We start from the raw sequence: 22,694 nt of genomic DNA, 5'->3' as shown, positions 1-22,694 counted from the left end.
TTTCTTAGGTGATTGTACTAAAGCAGCAGGTTTGTTGCATTTAATGCAAAGTGCAGGTACATTCAATCTTCAGTTAGAAGTTCGCAGTGTCATTGCGTTGTCATGCGATAGTATAGATTTTCTCAATGACACAGTATATATTTGTTTCGTACAGCACAGCATGGTACTCTATTAATGGCTTTGGTTATCATCCCTCCAAACAAGCAGCTAAAAGCAGACTCCTAAATGCTATCATTCTACTGAAGCAAGAGAACAGGCAGACGTGTACATTGTAGTGGTCCTATATATATCTATATATATATATATAAAAAAAACAAAAAAACAGCATGTCCTTTATTAATGCACCGTAGTTCACGCTTGCATTATTCATTTTCATAGCGCCGAGACATCAGATGGACAGTTTTTGTGATTTTTTTTTAATAAAAGACCATGCTGTTTTGTTACAGTTTAGCAGAGTTTTGTGTTCATCCATGTTGTACAAGATATAAAACCAGGGCACTGTACTGTCTGTGTACCATTGAAGGACAGGGCTCTATGCGTCTCACCACATTTTGGATTCATTTCCCGAGCTGTGGCATCATTGATGCTAATTTGGTCAATTATGATGATGATCGTCTTTTAATATGAACTGGGACCACTGGCATAACTTTGGTTTCAAAAATGGGGGCGGGCAGTTTCTGTAGCTGATCCGTGCATAAAGATTATTCTATCTGAAATTATGAAAAAGTGAGGGGGACACTATCCCCCGTGTAAATTACACCTCTGACTTGGACTGTGAAGATGCGTCCCTGGAATGAAACAAGGCTACGTATGCACCATGATTATGAGAAGCTGCAGAATAGTGAGTGTCCCATTTCTATTTTTTTAATACAGCAATGCAATGCAGCCCTTATATAAAATAAATACAAAATAAAAAGACTGCGGTATATCAGGGGAAAAGCATAGCGAAGCGTATCTTGAAGCAAGGTAAAGCATAGCAAAGCGTATCTTGAAGCAAGGTAAAGCATAGCAAGCATATAATAACAGAGACATATGGTATGCTAAATTATGGTCAAGTGGTGAATGCATATACAGCACACAGGGTTAACTGTAAAATGATCAAAGTTGTATATAGAGTAGGAGACGGTATTTGCTGGTTCCTGAACGCGGTGTCATCAACTTTTTATTCGGGGGTGAGTCACATGACTTATCCGTAGTGGCACCCATTGAGAAAACTGGGCAAACCAACTTTATTGAATACCAGCGACACAGACTAACGCATTTACGTGTATTAAACCTTTAACATCATTTCTAGTGCCAGATACCTTAAACATACGCTACATACCTTTGGAAACTGTGTATAACAGAATAGAAAACATTTGTATGCTATATAGCGCCGATCTCTGATATCGAGGTTCAATTTACAGTAAATCAATGATTTAAACTAGAAACCAGCAGGCTGTTGCTCTACTGAAAGTACTGTAATACCATAAGGAATTTAATACAGCTGCTTCTGTTTTTATTAATATGGATATCAGGTATCCAAGATATGTTTTTTTTTTTCTGTTTTGGTTTTAAAAAAAAGATTTCAGGCACTTCTGTTCACTCTCCACCCTGCCGTTTTGGAAGTGCTAAAAGCATGTCTGCTAAACTTTCACTATCACCACCATTCTTATGTGTATTCTTGTACCTGACCAGAGATCCTGCATTGGATCATTTGATTTGATCACAACAGATATAGATATATGTATTAAAAAAAAGAAAAAAAGTAATCTTGGAGCCACATCCCTGCTTCCACGCCTACTCGCCCCTGTCCTCCTCCTGTATCTTGGGCAGGTTTTGCTCTTTCTTGGGGGCCTCTTCTGTCAGTGGCTTCATGCTGCTTGGAGACTCTACAGCTTTCGGTTCATTCGTCTGGTATGACCCCTTGTAGTGGTACAGGTACAAGTAGAGGGCCGCCAAGGTGCCAAACAATGTGAGCAGAACCAGCAGGACGATCACTGAAAAAAAAAAAAAGATCTAAAGTCATAAAGTACATTTTTTGCAGGACTTTACCCTGTTGGGGAATTCCAGCGATGGCCATTCAAGAGAATTGAAGAAAAGAAGAAATAAAAACAGCCAGGTGATTACTGTACAGTACAATGTCCTGAGGATGGACCTGTGAACACGGACACTTTTGCTGGTCACCGCATATGGCGTATGGAGGGGGGGGGGGGGGGGGGGGGGGGGGGGTTGGGGGGTTGGGAAATCAGCTTTGACGTCTTTCGTTTATACATTCATCATGAAATACCGATAGAGTTGAACTGGAGATCGCCAGACTCATTTTAAAACCTCTTGCAACCTCAGCTGAACCACATTTTGAAGATTCCCCTTTGCTTCAGGGATGGAGATGAGTGCCAGTATGAAGTGTCCTTTACAATGGCTCACTCAAAGGTCCTCTGCTTCCACATTCCACTGTTGTGCTTTACCAAGCCGTAAGCTGCAGCCGTCTTTCAATCACTTTTTTTTGTAGATTTAAGCTGAAGAGGATTTCAATCCAGCGCTAAAGTTACAAGGCAGCTGTGGAGGCTGCAGGGAGAAAGAGAAACTGTCCATGTTTAACAGATGATAATAGAGACACGCCTGGAATCCAAAAAACATGATAATATATATAGTATTCAGGGTGCCCTGCATCTCTCAGTGTGGGATTCAATTTAAAATGAAAGCTCAGTTTTATTCCCCTGTTGTACTGCGCTATTCAGTCTGCCAACGACAGAACCACACGCTCCATGCACACGCCTACAGTAACAAACATACTCATGTCAACATTCAGTAAACCGTTCATTCACAACACATACATGTAAATACAGTGCTTGAGTTTAATTGAATGTCGCCGTAACCAGGGAATTAAAGGAGGCGCTGTATTTTTTAAATTAATCCATCACTTCCTATGGTTCTAAACATAATTAAAACCCAGCATTAGGATCAACATTAAATACAGTGGCTAGAATATACAATGTACACCTTGTTAAATGAAGTCATTTTGATATTGCTCATGTCAAACACTCACATGCTATCACCGGTCCACTGGGCGTGTCATCGTGTATATAGGGGAACACTAGATTTAAAAAAAAAAAAACCATATAATTAGTTTTGCAGCCAATTAATAAAATAATTATATAAGTATATATATATATATAATATATATATATATATATATATATATATATATATATATATATATATATATATATAATTTGTGTTAATGTCTGTTTGTAGGGCAGAATTCTGTACAGCCATACAGATCAGGGAAATGTAGAATTACTGGACTATTCCATAACCTGAAACTAAAATAGGATTTCTTTGTTGCTTTTCCCTATATTGCGGTTATCTGCAGCCAGCTGAACTTCAGCTGGCTTTTTTGACAGTCCAGTTCGTTCACAAGTTTCTACTTTGAGACATGTGCTTATATATCCTGTTTGTTTTACAGGGCTTATTCTTTTCATGTGAAAACCAAATCGCAAAAACCATGACATGATTAAGAAGGGACGGACCTCGAAATGAGAAGGCTCGAGCCTTCTGCTCATGTGTGTGTTACTTTCAGTGACATTACCCGGGCCTGTGTACCAGGGGTCTATCTCCAGGGGGATTGGAGGAAGGACCGCCAGCCCGGCCCCACAGTTAGACTCCACCAGCTCCCCCATGATGGTGATGGGGGGGTTGGTCTGGTTGGGTCTGAAGTATGCCTTCAGCGGGACGATGTTATTGAACTTGACCCCCGACATGCATCCCGTGAAGCCAGGGGTGTTGAACTTCTGGATCTCTGGGTCAATTACACCCGTCTCTGTTCCAGAAAAAAAAAAAAAAATCACATTGTAAAAAATGAAAAGAATGAACACGTTTATATCGCTGGAATCTGAAAACATTTTGATTGGGTGTTTACATTTCCTGTTTAGAGCTTAAATCTACGTCCACTAAGGTTTGCAAGAATATCACCCGCTTAATAAAAAGCAGGACCTATTTTTCTAAACGGCAGAAGATGGTTTATTCAAGGCTGTACTTTTCTGAAAACAGTGCAGGATATGCACACGCAGAAAGGCTCCTACAATAATGATCTCAATTTAACAGCTGTTTGTAATATGAAAACAAAAACATTTTTAGAATTAGCGATTAAAGTGCAGTGGTTATGGATTTTTATTAATGATACGTGGGATTCATTTTCTAAATGAAATGGATCTTAATGGGCTGCGGACGTGTCTTACCCAACACTCTGCCGAGAAACAAGGATTTTGGCGAATCAAATTTCTTGTCGAAAATCAACGGTATACTTTGGAATATAGGCTGCATGTAGTCCACCTGCAATGAAGAAACAAAGCCACCAAGCCTGGTCAAGTGCAAACTGTCCATCCCTGGTGATAATGCACAGAAAATATGCATTGGCAATTAGGAGATTTATTTTTGGGCAGGGGGCTTGGTAACACATCATCTGACTGCAACTGCATGATCATTTCATTGTTGAGTGACTGAGGCAGGCATACAGCAGTGTGCACATGTATTAGAACATTCCATTGCTTCTGCTGTTTTAATTTGCTGTGCGTATGAAATCAAACCACTGGAAATGAAAATCTTATGAAATGACCCAAATAAGCAAATTAGTGATTGTCTAATTTAACTGATGACTTTAATAGGCCACACATGCAATGCATTTAAAATAGCACAGAGAAAGGGAACACAGAGCCACAAATGGTAAAATGCATGAGACTTTTTAGAAGTTGTTTAAGATGCCGAATTAAAGCACAAAGCGGTCTATCTATTGTTTCTATATCACTGATTACTGACCGCAAAATGAAATTCTCACACCCTGAGATTTTCATGCAGTTAGGTATATAAAGCACTACTGCCTGTAGCTATGTAGTTTGTACCTCGATTCGGATTTCTCTTTCTTTCCTGGTGACATTAACAATGTGAGGGTCCCCGTCAGCCAGGTTCCGATTGATTATGGTGTATTTATTGACAAATAAACCCAGCCGGTATCTTAAATCCAAGCTACCTGCAAGGGGAAGATTGAAGACGCTACAGTTTGCATCGTACACAACTGCCACAAGGGAAAGCCTAAAGTACCAGTCGTTTAAAACACATTGAAAAACTTTTTTTTTCTTTTTCAGTCAGCACAAAGTTTCTGTTATAGATGAAGTGTTTACTTCATCATAATAAAATCCTTTGGATTACACTTCAAGTATGGAGGGGAGTATTGTACTGTATATGAAACTAAAAAAAGAAAAAAACATTCAAATACACGGCAGCTGCCGTTACAAAAGCTAAGAATGCTTTTACTGTCATTGGTCTTCACTCATCTAAATTACTGGACAGTATGGTTTTGTGCCTGCAGTATTTTGCACATGCTCCTTGCACACACGCACTCACGCATAAACGCATGCACACACGCACGCAAGGTGCAGTAAGTGGGTTTAGATCCATGCTCACCATCGTGTTTGAGGACCACGGCAATGTAGTCATTGGTGAAAGAGCTGATGTACAAGAGCACAGCGGGGGTCTCTGTGGTGCTGAAGCTGAACACGATCTCCTCGCTGGTCTGGTTGTACCCCAGTGTGAAGCTCTGGGGGTCCAGGATGTTGGCAAACTGCGCCGCCAAAGTTATTGGCACTGAGCGAATGCTGTAGCGCAACCAAGTCCCAGGTTCGAAGTAACCGCCAATATCTTAAAAAAAAAAAAAAAACATTTAAACCCCTGGCTAAAATTCTTTTGTCACACTTATTTTTTAAAAAGCGCTTGGCTTTGTAGGTCACGTTAAAAGAAATGAAGTACCATCACGCCAGTTTGCTGCATTTTCTTGCATGCGCTAAAAAAAAAACCAAAACAGTGCATTCGCACTTAGCTGAAAAAAAAATCATTTTAACTCTTGAAAATAAAAACCACAAAGTGTAATCACGCCAGCTGCTGCACAGTTCTCGTCATAACGATAAGACTGAAACGTTGATAAATCAGTAATGTTATGACTGAGTGAGAGACTTAACCATACTTTAAATACCGCTCTGTTCTTACAATTGTGGGCCTTTGTCTTAATCTTTCACTATGCTTTACTGTACGATAAAATGCACTTGTAAACTAGCCCCCTCTGTTCTGCTCAAACAAAGTTAGGGATTCCTCTTCATTGCTGTATGAACGATTGAGCAGCCTTTTAGAATGCAGAGCTGATATACAGTTACATATTTCACAGAATTTCAGTTTGTAAAATACATAACATAAACCGCAAAATAAACCAGATAATTATAAATCAGGTAATTAGCTGTAAATTTTACAGTAACGATTCCACTATGTTAGGGTTATGGATGAGGCTGCGGCTAGTGTAATGGAATTAAAATAATATTATACATTCACTGGTGCATGAGCTGCTACAGCGAAAGGCAGCTCTGTTCTAAGTGGCTGTTTACTGTCGATCGGGTTATTAAAAGAATCGTTACAGTGCTGTAATATGGATATACCTTTATGACAGTACAGCCCGTCGAAGGCAGTCTCGTTGCAGTCACAAAGGTACGTGCTGTACTTCTCCACACATCGGCCCGCGTTGCGACACAGCACTTCGGAAGTGTTCCAACAGTGACCCGAGCAGTTGTACTTTATCCCTTCCAGCTCGTTCACTTTCCCTTCCAGGTTAAGGGTCACTCCGTTCATCCGTAGCCCCCTGAGGCAGCCCAGAAAGCCCCTCATCTTGTACTCCGCCGCTCCTGTTTGGGACAGGCATCGGAAATGGGAATTCTGTGAAGCTGGACAAATCTATTTTTACCCCTTGTTTAATCTACCCACATCTGATGTGTCCAGTGGAAACCCACTTACCAAGACATCTGCCGTCCAGCTAATCACCTCTTTGTACCCGTCAAACCTAAGCAACAGTCCAAGCTACTGAACACTGAGGACGAGGGCCCATCCTGGGAAGTCTCCACCAGGGGGAGAACTAAATTTCCCCTTCCTAGCCCAGGAGGAAGGCCAATGCAGCACTCCCATTGGGTCCCCAGCCAAGATCGGCAACATGTGGGATTTGAATCAAGAGTGCATGTCTCAATCAAGATGAGCCACTGGCACCCTGTTAGCAGGAGGACTTTACATTGACAGTTTACTGTAGAACACATTCGCTAGGGTGACCCTGCTGGGATCTTTGCAGTCACATTTGAACAACTCTTCCGCAGGGTCACTGGTAAGCTCCTGAGTTTCACATGAAGGTTAGCTATCCAAATACTAACCAGGCGCCCCCTTCAGGAGATCTACAGGCGAACAGGCAACCTGACTTCTTGCTGTCTAGCCAAGCAGGTGAAGCTATGCAAGTGAACCCTGGAGTCAAGGTTCTAGTCCCACGTTTGCTTTGAATTTGCTTTGCTCCAGATGAGATCTGATCCAGGATGGCAAGGCTGCAGGATGGGATGGTACTGACATACAGAAAGAGAGGAGTTGAAGGAGGATTGCTGGCTAAAGAAAGGGGCTTGATACCAGGAGGTTCCAGGTTCAGTCCCAGCTCAGCCACTGACTCGCTGTGTGTGTGACCCTGAGCCCGCTGTGTGTGTGACCCTGAGCCCGCTGTGTGTGTGTCGCTTTGGATAAAAGTGTCTGCTAAATGACTAATTAATAATAATGAATGGATGCATGACGTACCCACGAGTAGAGGTTTGCTGAACACCAAGTTGACGTAGCTCTGCGAAGGGAACCGCCTCACCACCCAGGGCTGCTCGTCCACCTTTATCCGGGCCATCTTCACGTTGATCTCTGCCTTGACGAAGTGCCACTGGTCATCGTTCAGCGGGGTGGGGGATTTCAGAGTCGCGTTGATGATTCCGTCTCCCACGCTGAAAATGAACAGGAGTTCTGTAGTGGCTGAAATGAAGAGGAGCGTGGCGCTGCTTTAGATCAAGTGTTGGAGAACCCTTCTCCCCCCCTGGATTTTTATAACAGCTGTACGGGTCAATGGAGGTCAAACAAATAGTGTGAGCACACACAAACACTGAAACTCAGCTGCAGGAACAAGGAATTGATAAACTGGGGTGCATTTGATCTTGCGTTTGCTCTGTGTCTGGAACAACATTGTAACTCACGCCAAGAAATTGCTAGTGTTTCGATATTGTGAAGAAAACAGAGTGGAGGCAGAGTTCATCAGCGTTCAGCTTCACACACATACACACACACATACACGCACACACACACACGCACGCACACACACAGTGAGGTAAGACACATAATCTACATCTTCTTACAGTTGAGCTCCACCCTGATGAAGTAGGGGGGTCCAGGGTTCTCCACGAAGACTCCGTGGTCTGCCGTGGTTTTGAAATGAAACGAGATGTCAGCGCTGGTCCCCGGTCTGAAGGTAGGGAACTCTATATGGGTGGTTTTCGTAAAGGAAACGGTGTTCCAGGTGTTTCCTATCCAATAGAAAACAACAGATTCAAAACGGCTACATTCTACCAGTGGCAACATTCCAGTGCACAGACAAAGACTGACATCAGCAGGAAAAATGTACTCGGTACAAACCTGAAACAAATTACTATGATTTTATTATTATTATTATTATTATTATTATTATTATTATTATTATAAAACAAACATGTTAGAGAACTAGCAAGCAATAATGACTAATATCAAGCCACACTGCTATTTATTCAGATATTATAATTATAAAGTTTTCATTTGTGGCAGACTAGCTTTCACTTGTAGGAGACTCAGGGTCTGATAGAGCAAAGTTCCCTCAAACTAGGTCTCCTGGAACCAGGTTTCAAGCTGCTGTTTCTGAAGAAGTGGCTTCATGTTCTCTCAACTCAAGGTGTTTAAGCAGCACCGAATGCCCTGGTGTATTCCTAACACTGTAGACAACGGGAGTAGATTTCAACTGGTACTCACGGTCGCCGTAGCAGCGCAGGGGTCCCACCGTGAACCGGGCCTCTGAAGCAGTACGGTTTGTGTCTCCCACCACTACCTGCGTCACTGGCAGGTGGTCTACATAGTTCAGCAGTCCTTTATCATAACTCCTAATCATGCAGGAACACACACACACACACACACACACACAAGAACAGAATACAGTTGAAGCTAGTCTAAAGCAAGAACCACAGGCTGAGCTAATGACACTTCAATGATAGAAGTACACACTGCTAGGGGTTCATTTGTTTACAGACCTGATGCAATGACCTTGATTTACAGCAGCTGAAATATGATTCACACTCACATCTGCGTGTGGATCTGGGTTTCATGCCTTATTGTTTTAACATAATCTTTTGGCTTTTTTGATTCATCATTTGAAAACAGCATGATTCTCACCGGGATCCGGTGCAATCTGGAACACATGAACCCCTACATGTTGCCCCTGGATCATCCGGTGATCTATTTATCTTGTACACTCACACGGACACATTGCAAAGGATCGCGTCGGGACCCTGTGTTATGCCACGCCTCGTATGGCGATCACAGCGTGCGCTTTACCATTGCCTGTAGTCGGCGTCGCAGTTACAGTAGAACCTGGCATTGGAGCAGGACCTGGCTATCCCACAGCCGCATTTCTGTATTCCCGGGAATGACCCTCCCCAGTAAAAATGCCTCTCCTGATTCCGGCCTATCCAGAAACCATAGGGATGACCATCTGGAAACAACAGAATATATATATATATATATATATATATATATATATATATATATATATATATATATATATATATATATATATGTATATATATATATATATATATGTGCATAAAAAAAAAAAAAAAAAAAAAAAAAAAAAAAAAAAAAAAAAAAAAAAAAAAAAGTATGTATATATATGCATTATATATTTGCAGCCGCTATTCACAGAGGAATGGATTCATTTGCTGGTAACTCAAAAATACATTTTTGGTTAAAAGTAAGTAGCCTCAAATATTTAGATTTAGCTAAATCCAATACTATACTATGTTATGGTATGCTATACCGTGCTATGCTGTAGAGAAGGTGCAGCTAACACATCTGAAAGAGCGACTCTGTGGCCGTACCGGGAGTGTTCAGGAGCCTGGATTTGTAGCAGTTGTACTGTATCCGCTGTTCACAGTACTCTGATCCATTAGCCAGTGCAGATACCTCACCCCAGGAGGCATTGTAATATTGAACGTCCCCAACGAAGGGTCTCTCCATGCTGGTGCCCGTCACCTTGGTTTCATACTCGCGGTTATGCCTCACGACCGACCAAGCCTTATACTCTGAAAGAGGGAGACAGTCCTTTCAGTGATAGCGAGATGAGCTGCTGCAGTGTGGAGCAACTGCATTCCCAGCACTCCCAAACCTTGCTGCTCAACAAGCAAGGCAACACATCAGTGACCCTAACCTTAACCCTAACCCTAACCCCAGCACTAACCCCAGCCCTAAACCTAACCCTAACCCTAACCCTAACCCTAGCCCTAACCCTAACCCTAACCCTAACCCTAACCCTAACCCTAACCCTAACCCTAACCCTAACCCTAACCCTAACCCTAACCCTAACCCTAACCCTAACCCTAACCCTAACCCTAACCCTAACCCTAACCCTAACCCTAACCCTAACCCTAACCCTAACCCTAACCCTAACCCTAACCCTAAACCTAACCCTAACCCTAACCCTAACCCTAACCCTAGCCCTAACCCTAACCCTACCCCTAACCCTAACCCTAGCCCTAACCCTAACCCTAGCCCAAGCCCTAAACCTAACCCTAACGTCACAGCAGCTAGTTGTCTCGCAGTTCTGAAGATTTGAAAATAGTTTTTCACTGGTCATTTACAATTGGAAGCTGCCGATTTGGCATTTTGAACAAAATAAAAGTTTGATAAATGTGATAAGTTCTCAAAATCGATGCTGGTATTAAATAGGCGTTCCTACCTTGGAAAAGGCTGAGGACCACTAGTGTAGAGTATTGAGTTTCAGTGCTTAGCTTCTGCTTGGTGTTTACCTTACTTTATGAGGTTTGCTCAAACATTTGCACTATTTTAGAATAGTGATGGCTCGTTATGAGCTGTGCTGAAACCCTGAATATCCGTACAGGTGGCTGTGATGAGATTTGAAAGTAAAGAAACAAACGTGGACACGTGTAAGAGGCTCATTGCACCAGCTACAGTGTATCAGGTGATGTGATTATGTGATCAGTTAAAAGACAACAGAAACAGGCCAGCATACAGCTGTGGCCAAATGTTTTGCACTACCCTCTGTACTTTTTCTTCATGAAGTCGAATGAAAGCTGCTGAATAATGTTACGTTAACACATTGAATTACATGCCGCTTTGTAGTTTTCCATATACTTCACAAAAATGTTTTTGAAAAATGTGACATTTTGAAATCTAACATGAAATACTGTACTGTAATATTGTAAAATTCTAGGTGATGCAAAAGTTTTGGCCACAGCTGCAGGGTTAAAGCCACAGTACCTTGCATGTTACAATAGACAACAAACGGTTTAAGAGGGCCGCTGCCGTCTGGGTCGATGGTGTAGTTCCCGGAAGAGTATTTGCCACTGAGTCGGTATGCTTCACAGGATTCTTTATAGACAGCTTCGAAATAAAAAATGAAACAATATTAACATATTTAGGTTCTGTTAAAAAAAAAAAAAAAAAAAAAAAGTTGTTGGTAAACTAAAAAAAACCAAATCAATACAAAGCACTCAAGCACAGTCCTATGTGATACATGCGCGTGTCCAGAGAATGACCAGACTGTCCCACTGAGCTACTCCTTGTATTACAGAGACCAGCGGAAGCATGCTTTCTGTAATCACTGTTAAGACGGGGGCAGCAGGTACCCGGTTGGGGAAGGGATGTGGGGGTAACGCAGGTGTACAATACACCAGACACACACACACACACACACACACTCTGAGACTCACATTTATGGCACACTTCTCCTTTGTAGCCAGTGTTGTCGCAGTTGCATATAAAATCGTCCCAGGATTGGATGCACTTCCCCTCGTGCTCGCACAGGTTCGGGGTGCACCTGGACAACAAGGGGTTAAACAGGGTTCGCCATGTTACTTTGTGAGAAACTCAGTTGTGCTCTAATTCCATACTACCGCGTACTGCAGCAAGGACAGCCTCAAGCTGCAGCAGCGGGAGTCTTTTTGTAATCCCTGCAGTCATGCAGTACAGTGATCATTGATACCCTGTGTTAAAACAGTCAAGTGCGTTAAAACAATCAAACTTAACCCATTAAGTGCCATTGTTCTCATTTGAGGGAAGACTCCTTTTGAATTTTTTTTTCTTTTTTAGTAGCATTTTTAACTGGCATCTGCCTGTTATTTTAATAACAAATCTTGAACTATATTGCTATGATAACTTACTCTGAGTTTGTTAACTGTTAGTTCTGCAAGTGTAGCTCTTCGGATGCTTTTATGACACTGCAATGTATAATAAGAAACTGAAGCCTAAGAATTATGCATTTCTTGGTATTTTCCTTCCCACAGTTTTGAGCTTCATAGCCGGCGTGAAATGTCACTGGTCTGATCGCTTGCACATCTAACTTGACTGTCCTCAAAACAGGGCGCTGGGAATATCTGTTGTAAATATGTCATTTTACAACTCTTTTAGAATGGCAGCATATTGATCTAGAATGGATCAAAGTACATGCGTACAGCTTGGGTTCTAGATTTGATCTAAGAAAATGTTATTTGGTACTTAATGAGTTACTTTTTGATTCAATTCAACCATGTCAATCAACAGATTTGCATAGAGAAATGAGGACAGGAGAAGACCGGATATCGGATTGATTCCCTAGGAGGATAAGAGCACTTTACCTGTCTGTTATTCCACACGTGCCTAAGAGGAGCTGGGAGTAGCGGCCCAGCTGACGCTGCATTATGAAGTCTAAATCGACGGGCTCGCTGTCAATGTAGAGCTGCTGCATGCAGCCATGGAAGGCAATGAGGTCAGAGACGCAGCCCGTGCCATTAGCTGGTTTAGGGCAACCTGAGAATAAGATGGAAGCAGTGCTGAAAAAAAACATCTCTCCAACACAGACTAAATGAGCAGTCAATAGTCATAATATAGCACCCTAAAAGAAACACAGATGGTTAAACTGTGAACTTCGCCGCTTCAAAGTTTCTTTCTAGTCTTGTAACACTACTTGGTATGCACTGCCAGCTTCAGTGTGGGGTCTCTTTAGAATTGCTGTAGGGTTGTGTGGATCAAGCATTACCACATGAATCCATGTTTACTGGGACAGCTTGGGACAGCTTTTTAACTCCCATACCCCAGTGCATTCTGGGAAGTTTAGTCCTGCTTCTTTTCAGGAAAAGAATGGTACCTGAGACAGGTAAAACGTATCACAATGCATTCTGATGGGAAATGAACTGTTACAAACTATCGCAGTGAACATGGAGGAACATGGTAACCCTATGTGGACCCCAACCCTCCTTTTTCAGTAGGTGGATCCAGGCATCAACCACGACCATTGGCGAAGCAGGCTCCTCCCGTTTTGGGGAAACAGGCTCCTCCCCTCTCTTAAAGGGACATGATTGAGGAGGGCTGTGTCACTCACCTCCGAAGAAGTACCTGTCTCCGGTGCGCAGCGTGAAGATGTTGTTGATCCTGAGTGGGGAGCCCTCCTCTTCGTCGATGATCACTGTGGCAAAATTATCCCTGGCTACCAGGTCCACCGAGTGCCAAAAGCCATCATTCAGACGGTAGCCTGACCAAAAAAACACAACACACGATATGTGCAAACTCACATGCCACTGCCACTTTGATAGGCAAAGATGAAAGATGGGTCCATACACTTGGGTCACCCCGGGGGTAACAGCATCACCAGAGGCAAAGTAAGTGCAACACACACATCAATTGGAATAACAGCATCATGCTGCAGTTCAAAAGCTTATATGGTGACGCCTGCACATTTTTTATTCATTGCAAGATCTGATAAGGATAATATGTTTTAAATGGCTGGTAACTAACTTCGACCCTTTCATGCATGAAATATTGAAAATAGCTGGGAACATTGGAAATTGGAAATATGGAAATGCTTTCAATTTTTTTTTCCCATTGTTTTATATGGCGAGAAAATGGCATCCTCAAATGAGGTCATCACGCACACCACTCATAAAACTCAACACCAACCTCAGATACGAACCGTTTCTAAGTTGAACTTTTGTTGAAACTCATTTCAGTCATTGGCTGCTGCAAAGTGAGCTGATGCTGTGGGAACAAGCTGTTTAATAAAATTACCTGCAGCAAACTCCACAGGCTTCTTCCCAGGCTGTGCGATGGAGATGTTCACCTGCCCTTCGCTCAGTGCCATTTTCAGGGAGCCCAGGTTGTCTGCAAAGTTAGTAAACATCAGCAGACCAGTGGCATCCCAGGACCTGAACTTGAATTTCACAGACATCCTGTTCCGTCTGAAGGGCCCTGGCACCTGCAGGTAATTATTGATCCCCGCAAAGGTCATTGGCTTCAGGAGCAGATCCTGGCAGGCATAGTAGATCTTTTTCTGTAACGAGAGAGATTGAGCATGGTGTAGCCAGCATCGGAACCAGTGCTGACATTCTACTGAGGCTTCAAGCTCTAGCTGCAGTATTTATATGACTGCTTGGCATTGACTATTCAACCTCCAAATCTGTGTTACACGGCAAACCAACAGAGAAAATTAAGGAGTCTTTTGTACTTTACCAGAATTTTTACATGAGCTTCAGCACTGATGCTAGTTTTTTTTTATCTCGACCTGGGATATAAACTTAGGGGGACACTAGATCTAAACTGGAGAGGGGTGCCCCCCCCCATTCCCCTATTGAAATACTTTACCTTCTGATGAGGGAAGCGTATCTGGGGCATCTTATTCTTGGCCAGGTCAATGATGTTGACCCCGTTGTAAAAGACGTTCTCCATGCAGCCTCGGAAGTTCTGCTTGTCGGGCAAATGCGGTTTATCAGCCTTCATCACTCCTCCAATATACAGCTGGGGTGAAAAGAACCCAGACTGTACTGTTAGAATTGGATTTCCAAGCTGCTTGCTCTTTCAGGATGCTACTGCAATGCAAGACATCAAATAAAAGAACTAAAACTCACCTCTTTATCCAGGTCGAGGTACTGGAAATCTCCTTTACAGCGGATGCTTGCTGTTTCACCGTCAAGGGTTAAATTAACATAGTTGCCATAGCGACGGAGCGTGACATAATGCCAATGTTGGTCATCCAGAAGATTACCCAGAGTGACCGAAGTGTGTCCGGTCATGTCATGAACAGTGCTACTTCCTGTAAAAGAACATGCTTAACATTAGGTATATATTATGTATGGTCTTAACAGGGTTGAGTACACCTGTATTCAGATTCAAATACCTGTAGATCTTACAAATGCAACTATAAATGCATGCACCTCAGTTGCATTTGAATACAAATGCAATTCAGACAAACTATATACTGACGCTCCTTCGCAATAATTACAAGAGGACCACTTAATGAAAACAAGGAAGTCTTTCTCTATCAGTTCAAACTCCTGTTATAACAAACTCCTTTAATTCTGCTTCTCGTTATTAGTTATCAATCAAATGCACCCTGTCAAATGCACATGCCTTCCAAACTGAATCACATCCAAATGTGGTATATATTTCTCGATTGCATTTTGATGAAATGCAAGAGCAAATCATGTATTTAAATGCACTTGCACTTGAACCCAACCCTGGTTCTTAAATCATAAATATTGAAATGGATTTGTCGATTCTAATAAGTACATTATTGCTTCAGATGTTCCTCTCGTAACCTTCCACATAGTGATGAAAACTAGAATTCCTATAAAAATGGTACTTCAGCAGGCTTACCTAGGCTGATATGCATGAGCATCTTTGAGTCCACAAGCTCCAGAGTGAGGTAGTCTCCTTGAGGTCCCTCTCCATGCAGGAGCAGCCCGTCTCGTTCCACGGTTTTAAAGTTCAGGGCGATAACGTCCTTCAGCGTTTTCATAGTGTTTCTGTTAAACCTGTAAGCGACCATGTCATCCCCATCGAAGGCCATGACGTAGGAGTCTGGGATGAGAGATGGGTGAACAGGCAAACTAACGTGCGAGACATCCACTTAGATCATTCGTAAGGCTCTATTTATCTGACAGTTATCATAGAAACATACCCGGGAGGCTGTGTGGTCCAGTGGTTAAAGAAACAGGCTTATAACCAGGAGGCCCATGGTTCAAACCCCATCTCAGCCACTGACTCACTGTATGTGATCCTGAGCAAATCACTTCACCTGCTTGTGCTGCGTCTTTGGGGTGAGACGTTGCTGTAAGTGACTCTGCAGCTGATGCATTGTTCATACACCCTAGTCTCGTATCTTGTAAAGTGCTTTGTGAAGGTGGTCCACTATGAAAGGTGCTATATAAAGATTATTATTATATGCAGCTCCCTGTGAAAATTTCTATTTCTGAAAGTATAGTGTAAATATACTTTTTTTTTTATCACTTACAGCAATTGTTAGCTTGATTGATGCGCTGCCTGTGATAATGCATTGAGGAACTCGGCAGCCGGTTTACTTTGCTTCTGGTAAATGATTGAACACACACTGCATAGATTTCTTTAGAACGTCTTCAATGAAAAAGACAGACGCTGCATCAATGATTGGCAATATTTCTGCTAAAGATCGCACTGTCCAGTACAAGAAAGGGACAGTTATTTTACCTGGGGTGAAAATGGAAAGTCTTGAAAAGGTGGACACAAACCAAATATTCTACAATTTAGCATTTACTGTTTTTCAGGTAGGCATTTAAATATTTCTGAACATTTGTTGTATAATAAATGTTATGTTTTAAAATCAGAGAAATATCTTGAAATACCTATCTTTAGACTGGGTAATGCTGTGAAATAAGCTTTTTTTTTACAGTGAAAATAATGCAGCCCCTTTTATATAGATGCTGTGTCCACAGCAGTAATTACAGAAGTACTGTAACAATCATTTAAACCTCAATTTTTATACTTTAATAGCTTTGACCCAGTTCAATGGATTTGCACAAAAATGTGGACGCTTGGTCTCATGGGTTAGATCTCTTGAAGTGGGCCAGTTCGCTCCGTTCGGGTGTGCGGATTCCAAGATCCGGATAGTGATTTTTATTTATTTTTTTAAATCTGTTTTATTTTTTATTTTATTTTTTTCCACTCTCCAGTGTCCAAACGGCACAAAAGGAAATGGCCCAGAATAGAGCCTTTTGCTGGTTTGTTGAAAAAATTCTGAATCTGTTATGTGGATTTGAAATGTTGTCGTTCGGTTTTTGTTAATAACAGTTCTCCAGGGTTACAGGGTGTAAACTTACCGTAGAAGCAGCCGTACACTTCCAGCCGAAGCCCGATCTTTCCTGCCGGGTTCCAGCCCACAGGTAGAATGCGCAAGTGCTTGGCGGTGATCGCATAATGCAAGTTGTGTTTCTTGACCTGATAGTAATTCCAGTTTCCTGAAAAAGTCTTGCAAAACACACACAACAAGGGCTTCAGAGGCTCATCTTCTTATCCGTCCTTCGGTATTTATCATATTGTATAATTGGGATCGGATTTGAATCTCAAAGAGACTTTCCTGGTTAAATAAACGTTAAATAGATTAAAACAACAACAACAAAAAATCTTTATGGCTTCTTATTCTTCCTTTGGTTACATGTTATGTACCACTACATCATATTATTATGCAGTGTTACATCCGTTATTTGTAGAGAAGAATTATGAATTGATAATAGATCAGAACAACTAAGATGGGACCTTCGATAGTGATTACTGGTTAATAGAATCAATTTATATCAGGTGCAATTTCACAACAGGATATTTTGGATGGTTTGCAAAGCTGTACAGCAGCTGTGCCAACACAGTGTAGTTAATAACAGTGCAGCTGAGACTGATTGCAATTGCTATTCAGTACACCTGTAGGAACTGAAACTCACCGAATTGCCTCCCCTTTGAACGAATGTAGTCCAGGCATCGGGTCGGTCTCCGTACAGCAGTGTGTATTTATTCACCCAGTCATAGCTGTTGAATGTCCCCTGGGTAGCTATCGCAGTGATTCTGTATTTGTGGAGCAGGTTGATCTGTAGCCATGGCTGCCGATCCCTTGGCGCAGGTGACCAGCCACTCCCACCTGCAGACAGACGCTAGGTCAGGGACCCTTTCATAATTACAGAGCCTAGCCTGGGATTCCTCACGCTGATAATCTTACCGTGCAATCTGGCAAGATTAGCCGAATATAAGAAGTTGTATCTGGACGATGCCTCGAAAGAGGATGCGTACAGTGGAGCCACTAGCTGATCCGTGCAGGGTCCTGAAAGACAATAGGGTTATTTTACATGAGAAAATGATTCAGTACCATCAGCCAATCATCGTCCAGCTCCAGGCTTCTCGCAGGCAGCAGATGCCCGCTGGAACGTTCACTGCCTCAATCCAGCTTTTTTATTTTGACTTGCATTAATGCAAGTCTACGGGACAGCAAATACTAAAGAAAGACACAACTGGTGCAAATGAATTGTATTATCCACCAAAACCAGCCAATAAATACACTGCACAGACGAAAGCAACCAATCCTGTGCCTGCAACTGCCAAATTAGCCAATCAGAGGCTGTCAGCTTGACTGGAGCTCGGCACCTTTCGACAACAACAAACGGCTAACTTAATGTTTAAAAATTTTTGCACACTATAACCTTACCCCTACCCTACCCTACCCTACCCCTACCCCTAACCCTAACACCCGATTCTGATACAATTGTGTACATGCATATAGTGTGCCAAAAGATAATAACATTGTAATGATGTGCATAGTAACACTGTAATGATGTGTAAGTACACATGTATTTACTAAGTAACTACTATGGAAATACACAGTTAGGCACAATGTAACGTGTTACACAGAGCATCTTAAAATCCCTGTGGGCTGTACAGCTATATAATATTCCAAGTAACTCATTTCAGGATTTATCGGAACATGTAAAAGCAGACCAGAATTGCCAACGCACTGGTCAACGCAGATTTGCCATCTTTGGACAGCTACTGTCTTCCATTCCCACAATATCTTAACGTGTCATCTAAAGTAATGCGCTTTTTTATCTCTTATTATTGTATCTATTTACAGATATGCAAATACTTAGAATACAGATAAATAGAGAGATTGCTTGGGCTGATCATCGCTTGACAAGCAGCAGGAGGCTTCAGGCTCTTCATGCTTGTCTTTTGGGTTTCTGCATTTTCCAAACTGAAGTACAAAATACAAGCAAACAGCAACAATTCTCAAAGCTAGGGTGGCGCTTCATGTAATAGTATCAACAGTTGATTTTGTGAGGCTCCGCCCAAAGTTACTCGTTTCTTTTTTTTTTAAACAAAAGGTCAACTTCAAGGCAATGCAGGGGCTCTGAATTATTAACCAATGGTGCCAGAGAGAAATGAAAAACAAAACTGCAGCTGTTTCTAGAAATCCCTGCATGAGAATAAATATAAAACAATGTTAGGAAATGATGAAAATGCCAAAGCAGTGTTAATAGTTTCCAAATGCCTTGTTTTAAAGGTGTTTTTTTTTCAAGCCAGTTCTGCGTTCTCGTACCCAAATCTTTTAACTTTCCATTTCGCTTTTCTTATCACAGAAAGTCACCTGTCAATTTGTCTGCGTAAAGCTACAACAATAAAATCCATTTTTAGATCCTCCTGCATCTTGCCGTGGCAGAGAGTCTGGCACTGAATACCAGTGACAGCAGCATGCATCAGTCACTGTGATTTCAAAGGCACCATTTTGTAGTATCAGAAATGTACCATTTTCTAATGCAGGCAGCTGTTGAAACAGATCACTGAAGAGGCTGGGTTTTGAAGGGTGTTTGCAGGGTCAGCCTGTCTCCCTGTCTGTTTCCCCAGATTTAGTTGTACATTGTTAATGTTCCCAAGCTCATTAGGGACCTGGCTTCAGTCCTGCTTCAGTCAATTAATAGTCATTAACCTATTGTTGCATAAACCCAGATCTTATTTCCATCTTTGTTAATTGTTATGCACAAGAGAAGCTTTGCCGTTCTTGTTTTCTGTCACCAGAAGCTTCAATTCGGTGCAGGTCACAGATATATAAAAAGTCAGCATTCAAATATAGGCGTGACATATAGGTGGACAGATGCCCGGTCAAACAGACACCCCCAATATAATTAACATAAGAAACCTTGTAATTACTTATTAATAAACAAAGCAAGGATCTTCAGTAGAAGACCATTAAGAGATATGCTTGTTATTTGGCAGAAAAGAAATCGTTTGCTGAAGTGCACGATTCTAGAGTTAGATGGTTGCATTGCATGTATGTCTTTCTGAACACTTTTAATAACCTTCTTTGAAATGAGAAATGGAAAGCTAAAACACAGAAGCTATTCAGCTCACAGCTTGCCACTGTGCAGCACTTGATCAGCACCACTTAAAGGGTTAAGAACGAGCTTCAAGAACGAGCTATAGTGCCTATCATTAGAGAAAACTGACGCATTCAAATCCAAGCAAATCGCTCCGCTTTGCTGCAAAGGGACTGAAGTCAAGAGGGCTGGAGTGTGGATGTTTGACTCAGTCATTTGCAAAGAGAATTAACGAGTTGCTTTGCTAACAGCTCCTTCACTTAAGAAGACCAGACGGCATTGGAGGCATACAGCTGTTGACAGGCCTTCACTACCCTTCCAGGTCCTTCTCCTCTGGAGGGCTGGGTTTGAACACAACATGTGGAATTTTGAATAAACTCCTGTGGTTTATTTTCCTGAACCGCTCCACTCATTCAGCAGACACACCCAAAGTGCTGCTCACCAGCCGCAGTGTAAAAGCTTACTGCATCTAACCAGTTAGCAAACATAATGGTGCCATATAGAACCTACTTAACCCTGGATTGAAGCACACTTTCTATTTTAATCTGGCAGGTGTCCATTGGTTATTTAATAATGGATTTGTTCCTGATTATCCAGTATATCGACGATCATTTAATTCAAAGGCAAGCATAATCTCATAATCCCATTTGTTGCAGAAACTAATTCTTGTGTTAATGGAGTCTGATCCCAGGCGCTAGTAATAGATCAACGCGCAATGTAGAACGGTCAATTCAATAGCAACACACATCGGAATATTTCTGACACACAAAACGAAACGCTTATTTATATGGCAGCCTACAAGACATAACATTTGGCACTGCCGTGATTAATAATGTTTACTCCAAACACCACCAAAGACCTAATTAAATAACGATTACCATCTTTAAAACATAAGCAACAAGAGGAGTTCCATGTGAAAAATATCAATGCAAATTTGACCTAAAGTATTTCACATGAGCATTTTGATTTAAAAAAAAAAAAAAACGATAAAAAGATTATTGGTTTAATTATTTTACTGTGTCGAGTCTACAGTTATTAACCTAGATCTCATTTACCGTTTTTAATTACTGTTTGTAGCGTTTGATTTCAGAATTATGGATTAGGGTTGGCGGGGTGGAGCACACCATGAAAAAAAACCCTTCTGTTCTGGAGTAAAGTTCCGTGACGTCATGTACATTATCGATTTGGCCGAATTAAACACCGATATCTAATATTACAATACTACAACTCTGCACCGCTATCTGGGTTTTTAACGAGCCATTGACGCGCTGTACCGTAGACCACAACCTAATTTGTAATATATATATATATATATATATATATATATATATATATATATATATATATATATATATATATATATATTATATAATACCAGTTGTTATAGGTCAATATTTATAGCCCACCTATAATAACTGCGTTCCACTGCTACAGTTCAAATTTGTACAAATACAATTTAAACTGTGCTTTACTCTGCATTAAACAGGGATTGTAATCGTTACATGAAGGTGAAGCCCGCAGTTTCATTCCCAAGGATTACTACTGCAGCGGGGTGGTCCCGGGTCATAGGGGATATTGAACAGCAGCAGTCCGCTGCATGCACACAGCAAGGCTTTTAAAACCACATCCTGTGTTTTCATTCACTGTGACAATTGTTGTTTATTTGATTTATTTTTTCTTTGTGTGTGTGTGTGTTTGTTTGTTTATTATATTTATTTATTTTTTGCAGTACACGCAAAGTAAAACACACGATTCACACTGCATAAACTCCGTGGAGGCAATCGCAAGCCACTGCAATGCACACAATAACTGTACGCCCGGCAATAGCTGCTAGAGTTCAGTCTGCCACCTTTGGCGGTGTAGCGTTAAAATAATAGATTTAAGAAAATTAGAGCACATCTCATGCCGTGTGTTACTGCAATTACTACAGATTATTATTATTATTATTATTATTATTATTATTATTATTATTATTATTATTATTATTATTATTATTGAGTATTCAGATTTGCACGGTGGTTTGCTGCTGTCGCGGTATGGCTAATACCAGCTGCAATGCAGACTGATGTTGAAATATGCACAACCTTCATCAGTTCAGCTCAGTGCTGTAGTGCAACGCTTTCATCACAACACAGTAAAATACACTTAATGCAGATAAATAATTAAGAATTTAATAACAATAATAACGAAAAAAAAAACTTACGTGCTGAGCAATATTGTGAAGTAAGTGCAAGCAGGCAAATGATGCTCAGTGTTATGCACTGCATCCTTTTGTGAAAGATTGATGCACTTCTTGCTTTATAAATTTGTAACACACAATTCCAGCTAGTGGTTCCTTTCTCGTGTCCACCGCGTCAGCATTCTTTCATCAACTTTAGCATGCTCTGCAACAACTCCCTCTTACCCAGAGAAAACGGCAGTCCAGGCTGGAGCGGT

General features: G+C 41.4%; 1 protein-coding gene across 1 annotated transcript; it reads right to left on the bottom strand.

The window, feature by feature from the left end:
* Nucleotides 1–124: 124 nt before the first annotated feature.
* Nucleotides 125–22,694, bottom strand: LOC121324057 (contactin-associated protein 1-like). The gene is made up of 24 exons (XM_041265473.1): nucleotides 22,462–22,694; nucleotides 18,113–18,214; nucleotides 17,841–18,034; nucleotides 17,226–17,373; nucleotides 15,748–15,951; nucleotides 15,000–15,184; nucleotides 14,737–14,889; nucleotides 14,164–14,425; nucleotides 13,481–13,630; nucleotides 12,738–12,909; nucleotides 11,835–11,941; nucleotides 11,383–11,505; nucleotides 9,984–10,187; nucleotides 9,442–9,598; nucleotides 8,863–8,990; nucleotides 8,220–8,387; nucleotides 7,624–7,842; nucleotides 6,462–6,704; nucleotides 5,443–5,676; nucleotides 4,881–5,008; nucleotides 4,221–4,314; nucleotides 3,572–3,802; nucleotides 3,029–3,076; nucleotides 125–1,979 (listed from the first exon to the last, which is right to left on the bottom strand). Exons 1-24 carry the CDS (start codon nucleotides 22,523–22,525, stop codon nucleotides 1,780–1,782), a joined length of 3,918 nt encoding a protein of 1,305 aa, XP_041121407.1. The 5' UTR covers nucleotides 22,526–22,694; the 3' UTR covers nucleotides 125–1,779.

Source organism: Polyodon spathula, chromosome 12 (assembly GCF_017654505.1).
Source record: "Polyodon spathula isolate WHYD16114869_AA chromosome 12, ASM1765450v1, whole genome shotgun sequence".
NCBI classification, from domain to species: Eukaryota; Metazoa; Chordata; class Actinopteri; order Acipenseriformes; family Polyodontidae; genus Polyodon; species Polyodon spathula.
The sequence above is the reverse complement of the archived record's forward strand: the minus strand, read 5'-3'. Positions and strand labels throughout refer to the sequence as shown.